Genomic DNA, 19,628 nt, shown 5'->3' on the forward strand with positions numbered 1-19,628 from the left:
AGCAAAGGATTTATAAAGAAGAATCCCTTGTGGGCTTGATATTTATTATTTTCTTTTTATTTTTTTTAAATGTAAAATTAATTTATCATTTTGAAATTGTTAAAAACCACTCAGATTTGTATACTGAGGTGTTTTTTTTTTTAACAGACATGATTTGACTCAACCTCTAGGGCTGTAGTGTTAAGAAAGTGGATCCCTGAGTTTTCTGTAAATAAGCTTTTAAATAAATAATTCACAGAGTACATAATGACCAGAAAATGTTTGCTATTTCACAAGGACAGCTGTAACAGGAGAGGAGGAGACCTCCTGACAAGGTTCCCATCAAATGATAACATGAGATATGTGACCTTCCTAACAGTATACTGGAGCATTGGTTTGAAAAGCAAGCTCCTGCTGGCATGATTTCAAAACCTGACCATAAATTAGTTCTCATCCACAGCTGCCTGAAACCCAGAGAAATTAAATCAGGTTCTTTGCATTGCTTCATTCTGACAGGAAGGACAAAAATGTTTGTGTGTCATGATTACTGTAGGTGTGCATTGCTAAATCTTGGCTGCTGAGTAGAGCTTGATATGGTGTTGTTACCTATTATTTTGATGTAGCTGAATATAATATGGAGTAATTCTTACAGGAAAAGGTATTGATGAATACCTCCGTAAAGAGGTATAGCCAATGAATGTTGAAATTCTGTTATTTTTCAGAGGAGAAAAAAAAAAAAAAAGAGAGTAGTGAGAATATTGCATTTTGTATGAGCAAATGCTTCAAATTTATAAGCTTGTGACTGGTCTTGATTCATATTTGTGGCTAGTTAAATTCAATGGAACTAAAGAATCTAAATTTTTAAAAGATTTTTTTTTTTTCTGTAACCATTTTGGTAAATTCTCTTTGTTTAACAAACATGTGGAATGTTCCTCCCAAAAGGGCCAGAAAAAAAAGAAGCAATCATGCGCATTACCTTGTATTGGCACAAGTGCTTCTAACAAGAGTAAGTTGCTTACTGAAAAAAAAAAAAAAAAAATTAGTTATGAATTTGACAATCATATTAAGTGAGTAAGTTGAACTGAAGACTCATCACAAACTTTGCATCCTGTAAGTATTCTTAAAATTTAGAAAATTAATTAAAACCAAGGTATCATAATAGGGGGCACTTCTGATTTACATTTAAACATGTTTACAAATAATCGTGTGCATTCCCTCCATTTGCTACGAATGGAAGCCTGTGCTTGAGGCAGGTCCCTGACCAGATGGGTCCTCATTAGATGTGTTCTCTCTCCCTTCCTGTCTTCCAAGGTGCTCAGAAAAGAAAGTGAGCAGGGTGTACATCACGTTTACACTGACCTGCCCTCTTCTGCCACTGTTGGCAGGGCACTCTGTCCCGTATTTTACAATCTCCTGGTTTCATTTGCTAGCCTACTAGAACTCAGATTTGATAACTTTAGAATGTGGCAGAAGACATTTCTTTACCTGTGTGAAATGGAGCAATTTTCTTCACCTGTGGTTATATGTTTGGTTTATTATGTGAGGGGCAGTTTCTGGCCATTCAGTGTTGTAGATCACTGAATGTAACTTCTGTTGGCATAGATCTGTTTTCTTAACTGTGATGCGTTGGACTTCAATACTCTGTAAATGTGATTGTGGATGTAGAGCAGTGCCCTGCAGTAATCACTCAGAGGAGGCTCTTCCTTGCCTACATGGGAGCATTAGAGGCCCTCCATTGTGCTGAGGATTTTGTCAGTAATGTCATCACTACAGGTATTGTTGTGCTCACTTCAGGTGTTTTGTCATTTTTTTTTCCCCTTACAGTGAATGCATAAGGATAGTTCTTTTCCACTGCAAATGAGTGTTACTAACAAATTTTGTCAGGGGACACTGCCCTTGGGTTATTATTACCTGTCATCTTATTCCTCACTGATCAAGGCTGTAAGGTCAGAGAATGGAGGGAGGGAAGAAGGTGCTACAGTAAGCTTTTGTACAGTTAAAAGAGCCAAAAAACTAAGACATCTGCAACTATTGCATAAATAAGCCATTTGACACCTTTAATAGCTTTAACACACTCTTTTTGGAATAAAATTAGCATCTGTGCTGACAGCTTACATGCCAAATTTCAGCCTGATTCAAATTTGAAAAGTCCTGGATAAAAACTGTGAAAAATCCAGAGTTTATAAACACTACCTGATCCTAACTGACAGTCTAAATAGATGGTAGTTAAGCTGCACTATTTATATAGTGCACTACTTCATACACTGGAAAGACAGACAGTAATCGCCTTCTTTAGAAGTGCTGCACCAAGTATATGACTGGGTCACCTGAAGGGTTATTATAAATAGAACGACTTGGCTGAATACAAATGACATTATAAGTTGTCACTGCTGTTTTGGGAAGGAGACTGTACTCCTGCTATGATCTCCAGTAAATCAGATACCTCTGTACTCAATATCAGTGAATTCTGCAATATCAGCTGAAAATACAGGAGAAGGTGCTATATGCACAGCCACTTCCTTACCCCTCTCTGCTTTGCAGCACAGGGCAGATCTGCACCCATCTTGCTATCTGCGTCTTCCACGGGTCAGAGGTCTACAGGAAGCTCCACAACACATCCTCTCTGCTCATTTCTTCTTCCAGAGAAGTCAGAGCGTGCAAGGTGGAGGAATGGGATGAGCTCCCTCCATCACACAGATGGAAAAGGGAAGCAATGCTCTGCTCACAATGACACTGTGAGATTAAACCACTCTCAAGAAAAAAAGCCTTCAGATTTATTTCTGGAAGAGAGTTTTGAGTTTCAAGACCAGTAATAACTTATACAGGGACCTGGTATAGCTGTTAGTTTCAATATCTCTTATTTACACATGAGAAGTGTTTAATGCCAGGATTCTTTACTGCTTTGCTTTGTATCTTGGGGACTCCACTGAGTGTAGGTCTACAGACCCAGTGAGGGTCTACAAGATTATACAGAGGGGAAGATCTTTGTGAGCGATGTTGGAAGAATTATTTATTTATTTATTTTAAGGAGAGTAACTGTGGGTAAAGTACAAATTGGAAACATTTCTTAAAAGAGAACTACTTGGGAAGAGGTCATATACATCAATCCTATTATCTAGAACAATGCTTTGCTTTTACAAAGTTTCCACTACTCAAGTTAAACACCGCTTCTTTTATAGAGGAATTCTGTATGGGGCAAGGGCAGAAAATGTGATTATTCAGTCCTGGGTGAATGTTTCCTCTGAACATCATGACTGAAAACCACAGAAGCAAAACAGCATTTTTGTTCATTTATTAAGTGAACTCAGTTGCCCTTATATTTAGTTGTGTTAGCGTCACTCCTTTTGTTCCACACACACCGATGGGACTTGGTACTTCAAGTTTGAAAAGAAGGTTTACTGGAATAGAGGCTGTTTAGGACGGAGCAAGTTTTGGCTGAAGATGAGTATTTCTGTGAAAGCAGTTAGGCAGAGAACAGAGAGCTGCCGGTGTCAGAGTCAGCACTGCCCAAGGACATGTCCCACAGGCTGCTGTAAGGCACAGCTGCAGGTGGATCCACACCTGCCTGCAGCTCCGTGTGAGGAACAGGATCTGGGGAGAAACATCCTCAGGGCTTGCTCCACTGCAGCGACGGCCCTACCAGCATCCAGCAGCAGAGGCCCCCCTACGCTTTGGGTTCCCGGAGGCTTGTAGTAACAGAAGACGAGCAGGGCTGGTTTACCTTACAGAGCAACCTGATTCACCAGCAAGAACTGTGTCTTTCTGAGGGTGGGAGCAGTAGCTGATCCACCCCTCTGATTTTAGTCAATGTCCTGGGGCTGCCCGGACCTTTTTCTCTGTGAGATTCAAGGCCACTGCGAGTTGCTTGGACCTCCATTTATAAAAGTTTGTCATTGTCTTTAAAAAGAAATAGGAAACACGACAAAGCCTGTCACATTCTGACATTACAGAGGGAACACCAGATAATGCATTTAAGGTATGAAATGCTCAGCAGCCTTCAAGCATCCAGCTCTTAGTCCTGCCACAACCACCCTATGAGGTGAACTGTAGCTCTGTCATCTGCCCTAACAGTTTCCAAGTACTGCATACATAACTTGTCCCCACACTTCTTATTTTTGCGGCTCAAAACCTGAGCATTTCTCAGTGCTCGCTGTGAGCTCAGATCTGCAGCCTGGGCTGGGCGCTGGAGGCAGCTGTGGCCTCAGCCTCTGCCGACCTTCTCCCAGCTCTGCTCCTTTCCACTCTGCCTCAGAAGCAGAGAGGACAAGCAGATTGAAATGATTTACCTCTTATCTCTCACTATTGCTTCAGTTCATGGATGTTTACTTCTTTTTTTTAAAGCAGATCAGGCTGGTCACCTAGCCCAGGAAGTATGCAAAGGTCTGCAAAGCCACACTGAACAGCAATCTTAATTCTAATTAGTATTTTTTAATTTTATGGGTCATATGATGACAAAGGTAGACAAGCAACTTTCTGAATTAAAAATTACATACTGCCTCAGACCATCCCCTCTTTAGCATGGCATAGTTTATTATTATTATTATTATTTCATGTTTGAACAGAAACAGGCTAAAATCCTGTGTCTAGTATCTGCCTCTATACCATTTAAAAATAGTTTCCAGATCGGACATGACAAAGACAGTGGGTATCTCCTGGCCTCAGCTTTTGTCCCTTGCAATACTTGAGGGAAGGTCATGCTACTGCTATGTCTCATAAGATTTCAAGTGAAGTTAACTGAAGACTGAAGTTTAAAGATTGAATATGGTGGTAAACATATATTCAGGACAAGAGCAATTCCCAACTAACGCCACTTTTCTGGAGAGAAAAAGAAAAACCCTAGTAAAAGTTGTGTGGTTTCTAAGTTCAATCTCCTCGCTTGGTGATTTTTTTCCTAGCAGTCTCTTCTAATGTTTGCATCCAATGAGTTATCACAGATAACCTAACTCTGCACATCACTAAAATATCCACTGTGTTTCTAAAAATGGAGGACAATGATTTTTTTTCAACCCAAAGGTCCTGTTCCCTGGCAAGGGGTAATTTAATATTCAGCTTGCTCCAGTAGACAAAAAAAAAAAAAAAAAGAGTTAATCACTGACCTAAAAAATCAGCTGTTGCCTAGGCACCAGTGACCACGAGCCTTTTACAGTTTGCTAGTACAAATAGTGTATTGCACCAGCCAGTGATGACGAGGAACCTGAAATGCAAATGTAATGAGGCTGAAAAGGCAGAACTGCGTATTAGCTTTTCTTTCTGTGTACTAGGCAAGCACAAGCAGGATGTATCCCATCTGATGATGCATCTTCAACCAAAACTTTACCATTTACAAAAGAGAACGATAAAAAGATAAAACTGAGTATCTGATGAGTCAAAACAACACCTCAGTAATTTGCATTAAGTGCCTCAGATGAATTAGCTGAGGAAATCTCTGCACCACTTTTCTAAATGTTTGTAAACTCTTTAAAAACATTCTGAACAGAGGAGAATAGCCAAAAGGTAAGTGAGACCTTAGACCAGTACATCTAATGTTAATCATAGGAGAAATTATGCAGACTTAGCTGGGGAGAGCTTGAGTGCACCTTGTGCACATGCCCTGGAAAAGAGAGAGCTTTTCTGCCTTACAGGTAAAGGCACATGATCCAAGGATGAAAAGGTAGACTAAGACAAGCTCAAGTCTGACATAAATTCTTCTTCTCAGCAAGAATACTAACATGAATTGACTAGCCTGTCAACAATGGCAGACAGATTTACAATCATTTGGATTCCATAGGACAAAATTTCAAAAATTCATGCCTTAGTCCAACCTCAAGGGAAAAGGACAGCTGCCAACAGGGGAGGTTTGGCAAGACTGGGATCATCCTTACAAACCCTGAGGATGTCTTGGAACAGGTATGACTTGTGGGCAGACACGGACTTCCATCTTCCCTAGCGGGTGATGTAGGCAGGTGGCACGGGAGGGTAGAGCAGCTCGGGAGTTCAGAAGTCCTGTGGTCTCTGATTTTGACATGATTCACATGGCAAGTATGGTGAACCCTCCAACTGAGTCAGCAGAGTAACAGGTGGGTTTCAGTGGCACCCTGCCTAAGTTCTGTTAAAAGGTCACTGAAAAAGATGCTTTTTTGTAAAACATTTCTATTTCAATGAATCAGGTCTTTCTGTTGAAACTGAAATGTTTTGCCGAAAACCTGTTATGTTGGAAAATTCCCAACCATTTATCTCTCTCCTACTCCCATAGAGAGGAAATGGGTTGTCTCCAGCTTTTGCTTCCCCTTTCAATGTTTCAGCCATCCTGTGCTTCCCCTTGTGCCCACTCGGGGTCCATCTCATAAAGCACACATCTGTTAAAGGGTCCAAATATTTTTGTACTAGGGTGTGTAAGATTTTCAGACTATGAAGAGGAAAAAAAAAAAGTACTGCTCAATGAGAAAGAAAGATAGAATAGCTGTGTCACGAGAGTATAGCACCAACCAAACAAAAATTCAGCCTATCTTTTCTAAAGGACAAAGGCCACTTCAATTCCCTAAGTGTCAGCTTGCATAAGAGATCTCTGACATTCCTGTAAACACTAGTAAAGCATTTGAGGGCCAGCCAAAACCAAAAATTATTATTATTATAAATATTATTAATCATTAATAATAATAACAATTACAGGCCAAAAACACCCCTACCATTCCTGTGTTAAACCAAGGCTGAGTTTGGCTATGGTTGCATTCTGACTTCTGACTGCAGAGGAACATGTGACCAGGTACACTCAATTATTTGTCACGAAAATACTAGCCAGGAAATTAAGCCTGTTGTGTGTGTGCATGTGTGTGTGTGCGCGCATCATTCCCAAATGCCAGTCTCTGCGAGTGTATCTATTACTTGTAAGCATTTACTAATCGTTTGTGAACAAATGTTAGCAGTTAGTTTGTTTCCATCTGTCATTCCTGTGCCGGTCTGTGCCTGGCCACGTCATTGTGCAGAGATGTGCAGTTGACTTTTTCCCCTTCCTGACGACTCAAACTCTTTGGATAGAAGGAATATGTTTGTGAATAATTCTAAAATAAATTGTTGTGGTCTCCTTCTGCTTGATCGGACCAGCACCCTGCTAAGGTTGGACTGTTCTCCCTTAAGTACAAGAAAATATGCTGAGGGTCATGTACTGCCGTAGTCACTCAAGGGTGTTACTGTGCTTTATGTACGCTTATCTGAGCCAGCAGCAGGGCATGCCAGCGTGGGGTCCAGTGCAGGCTGCAAAACTCATCCAGGAACCAGTGTGAATGTGTAGGCCCAGGCAGCATGTACTTGGCATGAGGAACAGCCTGTGATTTAACCTTAATATTCCCTGACTCCCCCCAGGATAATGTGAGGTAGCTGGCAACATGTTATTTAAAACTTTTAGGTTGCTCAAAGGGATTGAAAGAATCAAGGAAAGGGTCCTTGGAAGGATAAAGGAGGGAACACAGTAATATTGTCTGTTAGAAGACAGGCCATCTTTACCCTTTTTTCTGACTGCTCCATTGCCCACTACCCTTGTTTATCACTTTGGCAATGAATGATTGCATGATTACATGCATTGCTTCATTACACACAGCACTGCTGCAACCAGCTAGCATCCATCCATACTAGCAAATTTAAAGCCAGTTTAGATGTGCCTTTCCCAGCTGTGGTTATATCTTTGACTATGTTGTAGAAGATACTGATGATATGGATGTAGATGATGATGTAAATGTAGATGATACAGGTAATACTGAAATACTTTTAGTTACAAGCCCTAGGCAACAGGTGTATGCTACCTTTATTAGAAGTAGGAAAATGCGTTTATTTCTCCTTCAGTATAAGGTCCTTTTACCCTTTTACAAAAATAGGAACAAAAATTTTTAACAGATTTATGCCAATTTTCATAATTGTCCTAGGTCAAAATATTCCCCTGAGTTTGTTTAGTTCAACGGGGCACTTTGGTTTAATGTAGCACAGGTTTGATATTTCTGTGGACAGCAAAAATTGATATCTTGCTCTGGTGTAGCATTAGTTTTTTGTGAAATAATCTTGCTAAAATGCCATTTCAGTATTTTTGAAGCTATCAAAAAAACAGACCCTTATAGCTCAAGAGAAATGAAAAAAAAAAAAAAAAAAAAAAAAGAGGCATTATGAAATCATTTGTATATCATTTGTATACTTTCTATTTCCCTCTGCTTCTTCTTTCTCTCTGCAGGCTTAAGGAAACAGACCCTTTCCATGTTTCCAGTTGGCATAGCTCCACAGAACCACTATGCCAATTACTTCCAGTTGAGGACTACCACTGGGTGTATAGCTGCTTGTACTGAAGTTGTTGCAATTACTATCATTATGTTATTTCTCGGCAAGGAAAAGAAAAAAATGAGTGAGTTTTGGGGGGCTTCGTTTAACTGCAGTGAGCCACTTACTCATGCCAACTACTGAGAGCAACTTGGAGGCAAGCACAGTGAGAAGTGAACTTCTTGGAAAGAATGGCTTTCAAATTTAACTTGGTAGGGAGACAAAGGGATTTCTTAATGAAACCTAATAAACTTTAGGTCTGCCAGTTCCTTCACAAATGGAAAGCATTTTTCAATGTGTTAGATTACCACTGCAGTACCAATTATGCCCTTGCTTTTATGCATCATACAGAGATCTTTACCACAGCTCCAACCTGCAGGAGCTACTTGTGTAATGCCAGTTCCGGGGAAAAACTATTGTGTGGTTTACCTCTATCCAAGAAACCATCTTTAAGATTTCTTGTACATAACTATTCGCACTCCTTTGATTCCTGCACTAGGAGGGGAAGTCTCTAGGCTAATTAAGATCTGAAAGCAGCTAGCTTTAGGTGGCAGCTAGTAGTTTGAAGGACCTAAATGTTTTGTTGCTCAGTATAAACAACCACAACAGCCCTCTCATGTAGGACTCCCCATAGCTTTGCTTACCAAGTCAAGTGGTAGGTCAGTACCCCTAGACATCTACACTAGATGTTGTATTATGACCAGTTCAAGACAGCGTGTCTTCTAAACATTATTATTATTATTTTATTTTTTTAAACAGCAAAGCTTCAGCAAGCCCAGGGTATGGCACTGAGGCTCTGAAAATGGGTCATGCCTCAGACGTCCTGAGCTTCTGCTGTTGCTGGATCCTGGGTGCGCTCTGTCTATGCCAGTGAGACACGGAGAGAATCTTTTTATGCTTAGCTTCTTTATTTTCCTCATTAAAGAACGTGAAACTGTAATTATATTACCATGTGGTAACAAGGCGCTGTGACAAACCCCAAACCCTGCTTGCGAGTGTAACGCACACCACCGCTGAGATGATGAGGAACGGGAGCGCCACGCCGGCACCCACCCCGAAGTCCCTTATCCGTAATCCCTCATTAATCACTCGTCTACTTATTCACTCGCTGTCCTGCACCAGCCCCCCCAGGCCCGCGGACCGCAGCGCCGGGCTCGCCCTCCCCCTCCACGGCGGCTGCGCAGAGCGCGGAGCACAGCCGCGATTCCCATACGGCCGGCGCCCGCGCTCCCCGCCCGGCGCCTTTTCCTGCGCTACGGAGTTTCCGTAGCCGTGTCCTCCGCTGCCCCCGCGCGGCGCCCCCGGTCGCCAGGCGCGTTTCTATGAGGCGCCTATAAACAACATGGCGGCGGCCGCCCCTCCGGCTGCCCGCCGTCTGTAGGTGGCGCGGCGGCTGAGCGGGGCGCGGGGGCAGCGGGGGACGGCGCCGCCGGCCGCCTCCGCCCCGCTCCGTCCCGCACGCTCCCACCCCGCTCTTCGCCGGGCCGCGGCGGGGGCGGCCGGGCCGCGCTCCGCCCCGCCGTGCGGGGGTGTCTGGGCGCCCGGGAGCAGCCCCGCTGCTGCGCGAGCGGAGCGGAGCGGCGCGGAGCTCCTCGGAGCGGCTGCTGGCCCGAGGGGACGGGGTGCGGGAACCGGCGAGGGGCCAGGAGCCGGGAGCGGCGCCAGGAGCGGGGCCATGTCGCTGCCGACACCCCCGACGGCCACGGCTGCCGCCGACCTCCCCCCCGGCCCCGGCCCCGGCCCCGACCCCGACCCCGGCGCGGAGCTGCCGCCGGGCGCGGAGCTGGGCCAGGGCAGCGCGGCCCCGCCGGGGGCCGAGGAGGAGGAAGGCGAGGGTGAGGAAGAAGAAGAGGAGGAGGAAGGGGAGAAGGAGAGGGAGAAGCTGCCGCCCCTCCCGGCGGCATCCAGCGCGGCGGCCGGGGTAGGTCGGGGCTCGGCGGGCGCTTGCTCCGCGCCCCGCTCCGGGCGGGCACCGCCGGCGGCGTCCCTCGGCTGCCGAGCCCGGGGCGGCTTTCATTCAAGTTTCTTAAAAATAACGAGCGCGCCTGGAAGCGGTGACATAACGGAGCTATAAATTCTCCCTCTACTTATAGTTCTGTAACATTTTACGACGGTCTGCTCGCTCGGGTTAGTCATGGCTGAGGATTTGCAGCGCTGTCGGTGGGGGTTTGGGAGCGGGGGCTCCGGCTCCTAATGCGCGTATGGCAGCAGCTAGCTGGGAGAGGCTCCTGTATTTTTAACTTTTTCTTTAGAAGTCTCTTCCGTTTTTTGCGTTGTGTTGAAGCCGAGATGACGGAACAGCTCGGTAAGTGATGAATGAGTTAACGCGGGTTTGAAAAACTAAACGTTGAGAAAGGTATTTGCCAGAGCAATTTAGTTTCAAGAAACCTCATTTGAGATGTTTAATCATATTTGAATTACGATTTTCTTTCTGCTGACTGTACAATATTGTGAAACATAAAATTTTCCTGGCATATGCCACTTATTGTGTATAACTCAATGTTAAAGCTTGTTGTAACTTATTCAGTCCATCAATGAAGCAAACGTTTTATCAACCCAATACTAATATAGTTATGAGACTACAGTTCAATGGTTCTGATAAGTATCAGATTTACTAGAAATTACCAGCATCAAATTACCATAATTTGAGTTTAAAAGATTGAGTGCTTAACGTTTATGACTGTCATGAAATAATTGTGATGTTGAACCAAGTAATTGTAGTCAAACTGCAAACTCCTTTGAGCAGCTCTGCCAATTTGTGTTTTGGCTAAGATGTTCCAATCTTCTGAGAGGCTTTCAGCTTCCCAAATCTGTCAGAATTTGGGAGGATGTGTTTGTTCTTGTGATTCAGATAGAGATTTGGGAGAAGGCAGTGATGGTCAAGTACCTGGGAGTGATTTTCACCTTTGATAAGGTGCAGCCTCTGAAAGGTGCTCAATTTCAGCCTTGGAATGGGAAATGCCAGTCCCTTAGAGAAGATAAACAGTGATGGGTTACAATGTGTCAGGCTTAGCTTAGGTAGTGAAAAATGCATGCAACTGATCAGCTGTGCAGCATTTCCAAGGTCCTGAAGAATCAGGAGAAGAATCTGGTTTGTGACTGGGCATCCCACATGCCTCTCTGAACTGCTGTCTGCAGGTATAAATAAGTTGTCTGAGATGACCTGCTACAGAGCAGCTCGGATCTGGCTAGGTGTGATTGTTTGTCAGATACATGGGGGACTTTGAACTTACGGAGATGCATGCAGATCTTTATAGTATGTTACAGAGGGAGAGCTGTGTGGAAAGATGTAATAGATCTTTCCACAGCCCTGGATTTCTCTGTGTGCACCAGAAGGCTGGTTTTGGTCCAAATGTACCAAATAGGGAATGTGGATATGCTTTTGCAACACCTTTATGTGTTGAAAGAAGGTATTGGATTGTTGGTCTGCTGAGCCCTAGTGTTGACCAACCTACGCATCTAATTACAAGGTTTTGGGGAGTATGGCGTGAGGTTCATCCTATACAAAATGCTTTTAATTTCTTTTGTATTAGAAGTTGTGTTTCAACATCGAAAATGAATGTTGCTGAATCAGATTCTCTCACACACTTCTAAAGACAGACATTTTCTCACCGCCATCCTCATTAAACTGGAGAAAAGTTTATAAGGTGACTAAAGGGGGAAATTGTCTTTAAAACTTGCTTTTTTCTGTTAAAATTCCTTTTCTTTAAAAACAAATGCCTGATACAAATAAGAAAATACTTCCGATTATGTTTGTTTTCTCATTGTCTCTGCCTATTATTTCAAAACTTAGAGCCATCATATGATGACTTACTTTGTCTCCGTGTGAGAGTGAGCCTCAGATATCCTTGTCTCAAAACATCTCCCCAGGTTTTTTGTGCAGTTTACATTTTCTTCCATGTGCTAAGGACCCACCATAGATTTGTGCAACATGACTATAGCTTCCTAGCAGGCAACAGGAAGGTGTGACACATCTTTGAAACTTTCTGTTCTTCACAGTAGCTCACAGCAGTTTGTGGAAAAGGTCAAAATTTGAGGGAGTCAATAGATAACCACATCATACATTAGGGCATGAGCATGAAAGATTTCACATCTGGCATTTAAGCTGGCTGAAAGTTGGAAGTGTTTATGTGACTACCACTATTGCCATTCACATCGTGGCTTTTTCTAGCCAAGGACCACATGGAGTTACTGAAGGAGGGATAACCCTTCTGTGTGTTTCTCTTTTGCTTACTTTCCTAAGGGAAGTTGTGGAGCTAAATTACTCCATTAATAAATTAATGTGGTCCTGCAATGTGCCAAGGTTTTTATGAGTTGAATAGCAGTTAAAAAATAATACATAAGGGGAGGTCGTTTGGATGTCAGTATTCAGATTCTTAAATAACTTCCCACAAATTTATTTTCACTTGCGTCCTGTAAGCAGGAACAAGTAGCGGTTTCTGTAAAGCAAAAGCAGTCTGATGTTACACCTTTCAAAATATGAATGGAAGGGAAAATTTTATTTTTTGAGTAGGCTGTTGCACTGACAGCTGCCTCTGGGTAATCTGAGCATCCTCCGTGTTTTCTGACACTCCTGGTCTTTGCTCACTACATACATATGGGTCTTGAGTGAGTTAAGTTAGGGCTGAAGAGCAAGGATTTCAGAAAGCTCTTCTAGATGGTCTTTTTGTCTCTTTTTCCGCAAGCACTCTATATGTGCTCTTTGCAAGCAGTTTGACTTGCTTTCACCATCTGGTTTCGTTTCAATAATGAAAACCATAAATGTATAAAGTATAAGGCTAGTACTTCTCCAGCCTTATGGAGGGCTTAATGCTTTTGAAAAAATTCAGTAAGAAGCCAGCAGCATTGTGAGTTATTAATATGCTCTTAGAAGAGGATTAGAGGAGGATTAAAGACGGCTTTGATCCACTTCCTCCAAGCATGCCTGTTCCGTATGTGGGGGTTCGGTTTTCTGATGGCTGTGTGTTTGTAGCATTTTAGGCTCTAGAGGCTCGTTGACCTCCTACAGAGTTTTATAAGTATGACACAGTGCTGTACACTTGTCCTAGATTACTCTCCCAGGAGATGTCACAGATCCTCTTTAATGAGCATGTACTTCCCCAGTGTTCCTCCAGGGCTTTCCAGCAAAGCCTTTATCCATATGTTTGTTTAACATTGTTGGAGCTGCACTTGAAGCAGGATGGGATGCAGTGGAATAGCGCATGCAAGCTTTGCTCTTTCTGAGTGCTTCTTAGGACAGTGGCACTAAGAAGCTTTTAAAATAGCCATTCGACTATACGATTGCAGTGGCACGGCTGGAGTGAAACTGGAAAGCTGAGGAAAGGTTATGTCAGTCCAAACGGCTGTCACAGTAGCCTGCTTCATAAGAGCTCCTCTTATGATTTCTCTATGATAACTGCTCCCTATTACTCATAATGAGAATCATCCAAACTCCAGGTTTTCTACCTAGAGCATGTGTTCTTGTGACATAGCAGATAAACTTTAGATCTGGATTTGTTTAAATGTCCTTTTTCATTTAGTCACATCTTGCTGTGTTTACTCAGGATCTGGACTTCCCACTCGTGTGCCAGGTGAGTTTTAAGAAACATCTTAGTGATACTTTAAGGCTTACAGAATAATAATTTTTAAAATAGCTAATATGAAAATAGTAGCGGTAATTGCATTTTGTTTGAACATGTGTTGCATACAACGCATTTGGAGCTAGAAATTGAAAGTTGATATTTTTAAAGCTAGAAGTCCTGCTGATTGCTCAGATTTGTAATTTGCTGAGTTATAAGCCATGGAAAAATGGCTTGTTTTGACACAGTTATTTAAAATTCCTGGCAGTGTACCAACTTGCGTACACTGTAGCATGGCAGGTTTATGGGCTATATTATTACCCTCCTGGTGGTATTTCAGGATGTTGTGGTGGAAGTGAAGTGCTTTCCTCAGAACTCGGGCTGTGTATCTTAGTCAAAATCTATTTCTTTTAACAGGAAAGGGAAATGTATGGGGTTTTAAAGAAGAAAAGGATATGTTAATTATTCTGGAATTCCTACTCTCATTTGTGGGTTTGTTTTTGGTTTATAAAACTACTTTTTTTCTAACTGTGAGCATAGATACTAGATGTCAGTCAAATGAGTATTTAGGTTAATGTAAGGCTCAAAATCACGATGTGCAAGAAGACTGTACGTTTTTTTAAGTAGATCTGCCTTTGCTGGACATCAGCTGATCTCTTGGAGCTGAGATGCAAATGAAAACTTCCATCACACGACTTCTGTTGTCTTGGACAAGCCCCTTAACTTACCTGTGCTTTGCAAATTCTCTGGTGTAAATAATTATATCTAACAGTCGCTTAGTGACTATTGGCACATTGTGTCAAACATTGATTGGCACCAACCTGTGAAAGTCTGTTGTGTTGCTTCATTTCTCTTCGCTGTTAAAACACATTAGCATTCATTCCTTAGAAAAAGTTTGAGCAGACTTCTTGGCAGCAGTACATGCTGATACTAAGCAATTTTTTATTTTTTATTTTTTTTTTTTTTTTTTTAGGATAGTGTTAAACAAATGTTTGTTGGATAGCCTTTCTTTGGTGGCTGCTGATGCTGAAAACTTTGAATCTGGTGTTTTTATCCAGGTAGTCAGTATTTAAATGTTAGTAGCAACAGTCTACACAGAATCTTTGTTTCCGTATTTCAGTTTTGGAGGAGTTTGCCTAAACTTCAGCATATAAGGGTTACTTGAAAAAGAAATGTGTGACACTTGTATCTATTTAAACTGAGCTGGATGCAGTGAGGAATATAAAAGTATTTAGAAATTAGGACAAGAAGTTAGAATGCTTTCAACAATATATTTTTTTTTTTTTCTCCTGAGTTACCTAGGGATATATTATATACTACAAACTAATGCATGAATTGTTAAATGTAATGGAATTGTATGTTACTTCTCCTGATTCAAATTAAAACAAACTTGTAGAAACATCATGTATGTCTCATTTAGGTATTAACACTCATATTTCAGGATAACAAGCATTTAAATATTCTTTGTAATACCCCATGAGTAAGATTACTCTTGCAGGAATGTATTAGCCTTTTATAGCACACTGTCATCTTAATTGCAGGGGTTGGAAAGAGGAGCGAAAAATCAGTTTTCTACTTTCAGCAATTTCATCACAACTATCAACCAAAAGAAAGAAGGCACCGGAAACAGAAATTCACCTACGCAATTTGTTATACCTAACATCAAAAATGGTAAGAGAATAAAAGCCTTGTGTTACTTAGCTACCAATCTAAGAAGGAGCTCAGTGTTCCACCAATATTTCTATTGTGATAGTGCCAGAAAACTTAGAAATCTGGATTTCATTAGATTACATTGTCCTGTACATGGTATACTCAGTAATATATATCCTCAGTAGAGGTCATGTCTTAGAGACAAGTTAGATAAGAAGAGCAAATGGACCTGAAGGATAAGTTTTAAAGAAAGATACAGATTCAGAAGTCCATTTCCAGATACTGCTTGTCGTAACTCCAGTCAGACAGTAGATTTCTCTAGAATCTGACAGAATTTTGTAGAATTTTCTAAATGGGAGGGATGGCAGCGATGAGGCATGCATAGGGCTTTTAAGGGAGACTTGCTGAGAGTCCCTGCTTTTCAGTGAAAATGAAAGCCAGTGATAACAAAACTCACAGGCAAAGAATGGTAAATTCTGAAGAACTTTAAAGGTGAGAGGGAATGTTGTTGTGATATGAGGTAAAGCTAATTGATGGAAAGTTTTCAAGTGGAGCTGTGTATTCAGTATGATAGGCTAGAATCATGAAGGCTGATAAATAGTATAAGTTAGAAACAAAACTGTGGACAGGTAATGTAAATTTCAGATTTGTAGAGAAAAAAGTGGCTTATAATGTGCAGGACTGGTTTCCTTAAAAAAAAAAAATCTATATTCTTGCTAGCTGTTCTGAAAATGTAAAATGGAAGATCTTCTTTTCGTAACTTTGCTCATGGAGTAAGGAGGTGCCTACTTTTAAAAACAAAAATGCAGGGGGAAAAAAATCACTCAAACACAAAGGACAGTTATGTGTAAATGAGAGCTCGAATAGGATTTTTTCTTTTGCTCAAGTCGCTTTGTACTACACAAAGGAAATGAAGATGACTGGAGATGACCACTGAAGGCTTCTCCCACTGTTGTATGGAAGAATTTGAGGTATTGCATATTTTAACTTACCAAGGTTAAAGTAGAAGTGGTGTACTTGAGGACAGAACTCGGGGTAAGGCAAAAAGAAAATGCTGCAAAGCTGGAGAGAGCTCTGCTCATTCTTTGAAAGTATAGTAAGACCTCATTAATAAAGCCGGAAGAACCACCTTCAGGTGGTCATTTCTCTCACCTATATATTTAAGAAAAATCTTCATATGTAAACAATTGCACTATTGTTGGAGTCTGAAAGATTTCAGAGAAATAAAAAGTTTTTCTTAAACATTTTTCTCTAAAAACTTAAGTTAACATTTTTCTCTAAAGCTGCAAGTGACAGCTTGTCAGTATTAACTACACAACTTCGAAGCTTTTTAACTGAAATGTGCATTAAGCTGTTTCATGGACTACTAGATAATGTGTGTTTCATATATGAGAATTGTTAATTGTTTCCTGTCCAATTTCATCTGAATAGTTGCTTAATACAATCTTAGATTATGATATGAAAGTCTGCTGCTGACTAAAATTTAGGACAATGTAAAATTAAATCTAATCTTGTGCCAGGCAATGTGGAAAATGCAATAAGCTTTTACAGAATTCATTTTACTTATTGCATCCAACAAGAATGGTGAACTCAAACACAAGTCTTTCTTGAAATGCCCCTGAATCTTGCTGCACATGATGCTGTCCTGGCTGTAATTAATGTTACACTAGTACTTAATTTTTAATTTTCATCATCCTAATGTATGGCAATATTTATTATAGTCATGGATATGTTCTTGAAATTGAGAGCTCAATGTCTAAAATTGAGCAGGCGTTCTAGTAGTCTGTGTTAGTCAATTTTTTCTTGTATCAACAAGATTTTCCTCCTCAGTTTTTGATCATTTCCTAAGCAGTCATGCACTGCTGAGTCTTTTTACTTAATGTAACTGGGCAAACAGCCAGAAGTGATTATTTTTTCTTGTCTTGTAATACTGGATTATTGATGTTTATAAACTCAGCACATAAAGTTTCAAGTTTGTCCTCAATGGAATTCATCTGACAGATCTCAATGAATATATTTGAATCTCACACAGGCAAATAATTCTATTTACAAATAAACTGGAATTATGGCAAAGCATACAGAAGTTGACAGTATTTATTAAACATATTATTAAAACTCAGTTTTAGTATATCTAATTTAAGCAGTGTATTTCAAAGCAAACTGCATCACTGACAGGGTGCAAGTTACTAAGTTTAACACCTGCAGCTTCAATTCACTGTAAAGAGAAACGGCTTCTGTCAGCTGCTGTCTCTTCTACAAATGCAGAGAATATTTTCCTCATCTCAGTGTATTCAGCTGCTTATAATTCAATGTTTAATCCATCCAAAATTGAGAAGACAGATCAAGAGTTAACTTAAAATTACTTGTCTTGGAGCAGAAAAGTAATACATAGTCTTAGTTTCTTTTAAGTTAGTTCATCTGCATAAGCAGAGTGCTTACATCGTGGTATTGTTGGGGCACCTTGGCTTGAATTAGTATGTCCACTTTTTTTTTTTTTTTATTGCTGCTCTTGTCTTTAAATTGTTTTAAGTTTCGGCTGTGAGATTGGACAAGGTTAAACATCAGAGCCATAATTGGGGATGGAGAACAGCCCTGATCTATAGTCTTCTGATAAATGTTAGCTGAGTTAAATCACAATGACAGCTTCTCTATCATTATCGTGAGGTAGAAGAACCTGCCTTTGTGTTTTGGGGATTTTATTAGCATATATTTCCCTGATGTGATAAATGAAGAAGGCAGGAGAGTAGTGGTACTACTATTATATTTAATTCAAAAATAAAAATTAAAAAAAAAAATCAGTGTAGGCTTTGGAGTTTTTTCCTAGTTCCTGTACATCTATATTTTACTAGCTGAATGTTCATTTATATGATTGCATTGTGTTTATTGTTCTTTGCATCTTTTTTTTTTTTTTTTAAATAAGTGAGAGATCTACCACCTATTTGTCTCGATGTTAGACAAAAGCAACGAATCTCTATTGACACGCTACCCCAAGAACTGAAAGCACCCATTCCTCCTGAACCTTCCCTTCCTATCCGAACCAAAACTGTGAAAGATTTCCAGTAAGTTGCACTGGTATTTCTAAAAGTATACTTTCTTTGGACTTTTATTGTCCTAATTCGTACATCTGATTTTTCTTAACCTCAAATGAGTTACGTTCAGTTCAATAAGACAATCTCACAGTAGTAGTCGTTACTTTGTTGTCATGGTGTGATTGGTAAATCTATTACTGTGAAAATTATCAAAAGATTTTCTCTAACTTGACATTTGTTGTTCTGTTCAAGAAACAACAAAGCTTATATTTCAGAGTTTCTGACGTTCAGTGGATGTTTGGTTTTAGAACAAGTACGTACAGCTTACTTTAGGCTGGAAGTGTGTTGCTTGAGTTTGTTTTTCTTTTAATATCCTTGAGTATTTTACTGGTAGAGAAATATTGGTCAGGAAATGGGGAGGAATATTCCTAGGAAGAAGCCTGATCTATCTCTTTTTTTTGAATAGATCTATCTATTTTTGAATAGATAGACGGGGAAAAAAAAAAAATCAAAGTTGCTTCCAAAGGCACAAGCATAGACTTTTGTCGTAGTTCCACTCAAGTAGGCAGCCGAGCTCCACCATAGCCACTCTCTCACTCCCCCTCCTCAAAGAGGAACGGGGAGAAAATACGATGAAAAGGGCTCAAAGGTTGAGATAAGGACAAGAAGATCACGCAGTAATTATTGTAACGGGCAAAACAGACTCGGCATAGGGAGATAGTAAGATTTATTGCTTATTACTAACAAGCTAGAGAAGTGAGAAATAAAGGAAAGAAACCAAAAGCACCTTCCCCCCCCATCCACCCTCTTCCACCTCCTCCCCCCAAGCAGCGCAGGGGAACGGGGGAATGGGGATTATGGTCAGTCTACAGCACTTCTTCTCTGCCGCTCCTTCTCGATCACTCTTGTCCCCTGTGCTTTGGGGTCCCACCCATGGGATGCAGTCCTTGATGAACTGATCCGGCGTGGGCTTCCCACAGGCAGCAGCTCTTCCAGAACTGCTCCAGATATGGGTCCGTACCACGGGGTCCATCCCTCAGGAGCAAACTGCTCCAACCTGGGTCCCCCACAGGCAGCAGCTCCTGCCAGGTCACCTGCTCCTGCGTGGGCTCCTCTCCATGGCCTACAGGTCCGG

At 41.2% G+C, this 19,628-nt stretch overlaps 1 protein-coding gene across 1 annotated transcript in view; it reads left to right on the forward strand.

The window, feature by feature from the left end:
- Positions 1-9,681: 9,681 nt before the first annotated feature.
- The window catches only part of HECTD2 (HECT domain E3 ubiquitin protein ligase 2), a 34,332-nt gene continuing 24,385 nt past the window's right edge, over positions 9,682-19,628 (forward strand). Inside the window, exons 1-3 of the mRNA XM_084289697.1 lie at positions 9,682-10,177; positions 15,356-15,485; positions 18,385-18,523. Of these exons, the coding sequence (XP_084145823.1) occupies positions 9,932-10,177; positions 15,356-15,485; positions 18,385-18,523 (515 nt within the window). The 5' untranslated portion in view covers positions 9,682-9,931. The remainder of the gene's footprint in view (positions 10,178-15,355; positions 15,486-18,384; positions 18,524-19,628) is intronic.

The sequence above is a fragment of the Netta rufina genome, assembly GCF_964035555.1.
Source record: "Netta rufina genome assembly, chromosome: 7".
NCBI classification, from domain to species: domain Eukaryota; kingdom Metazoa; phylum Chordata; class Aves; order Anseriformes; family Anatidae; genus Netta; species Netta rufina.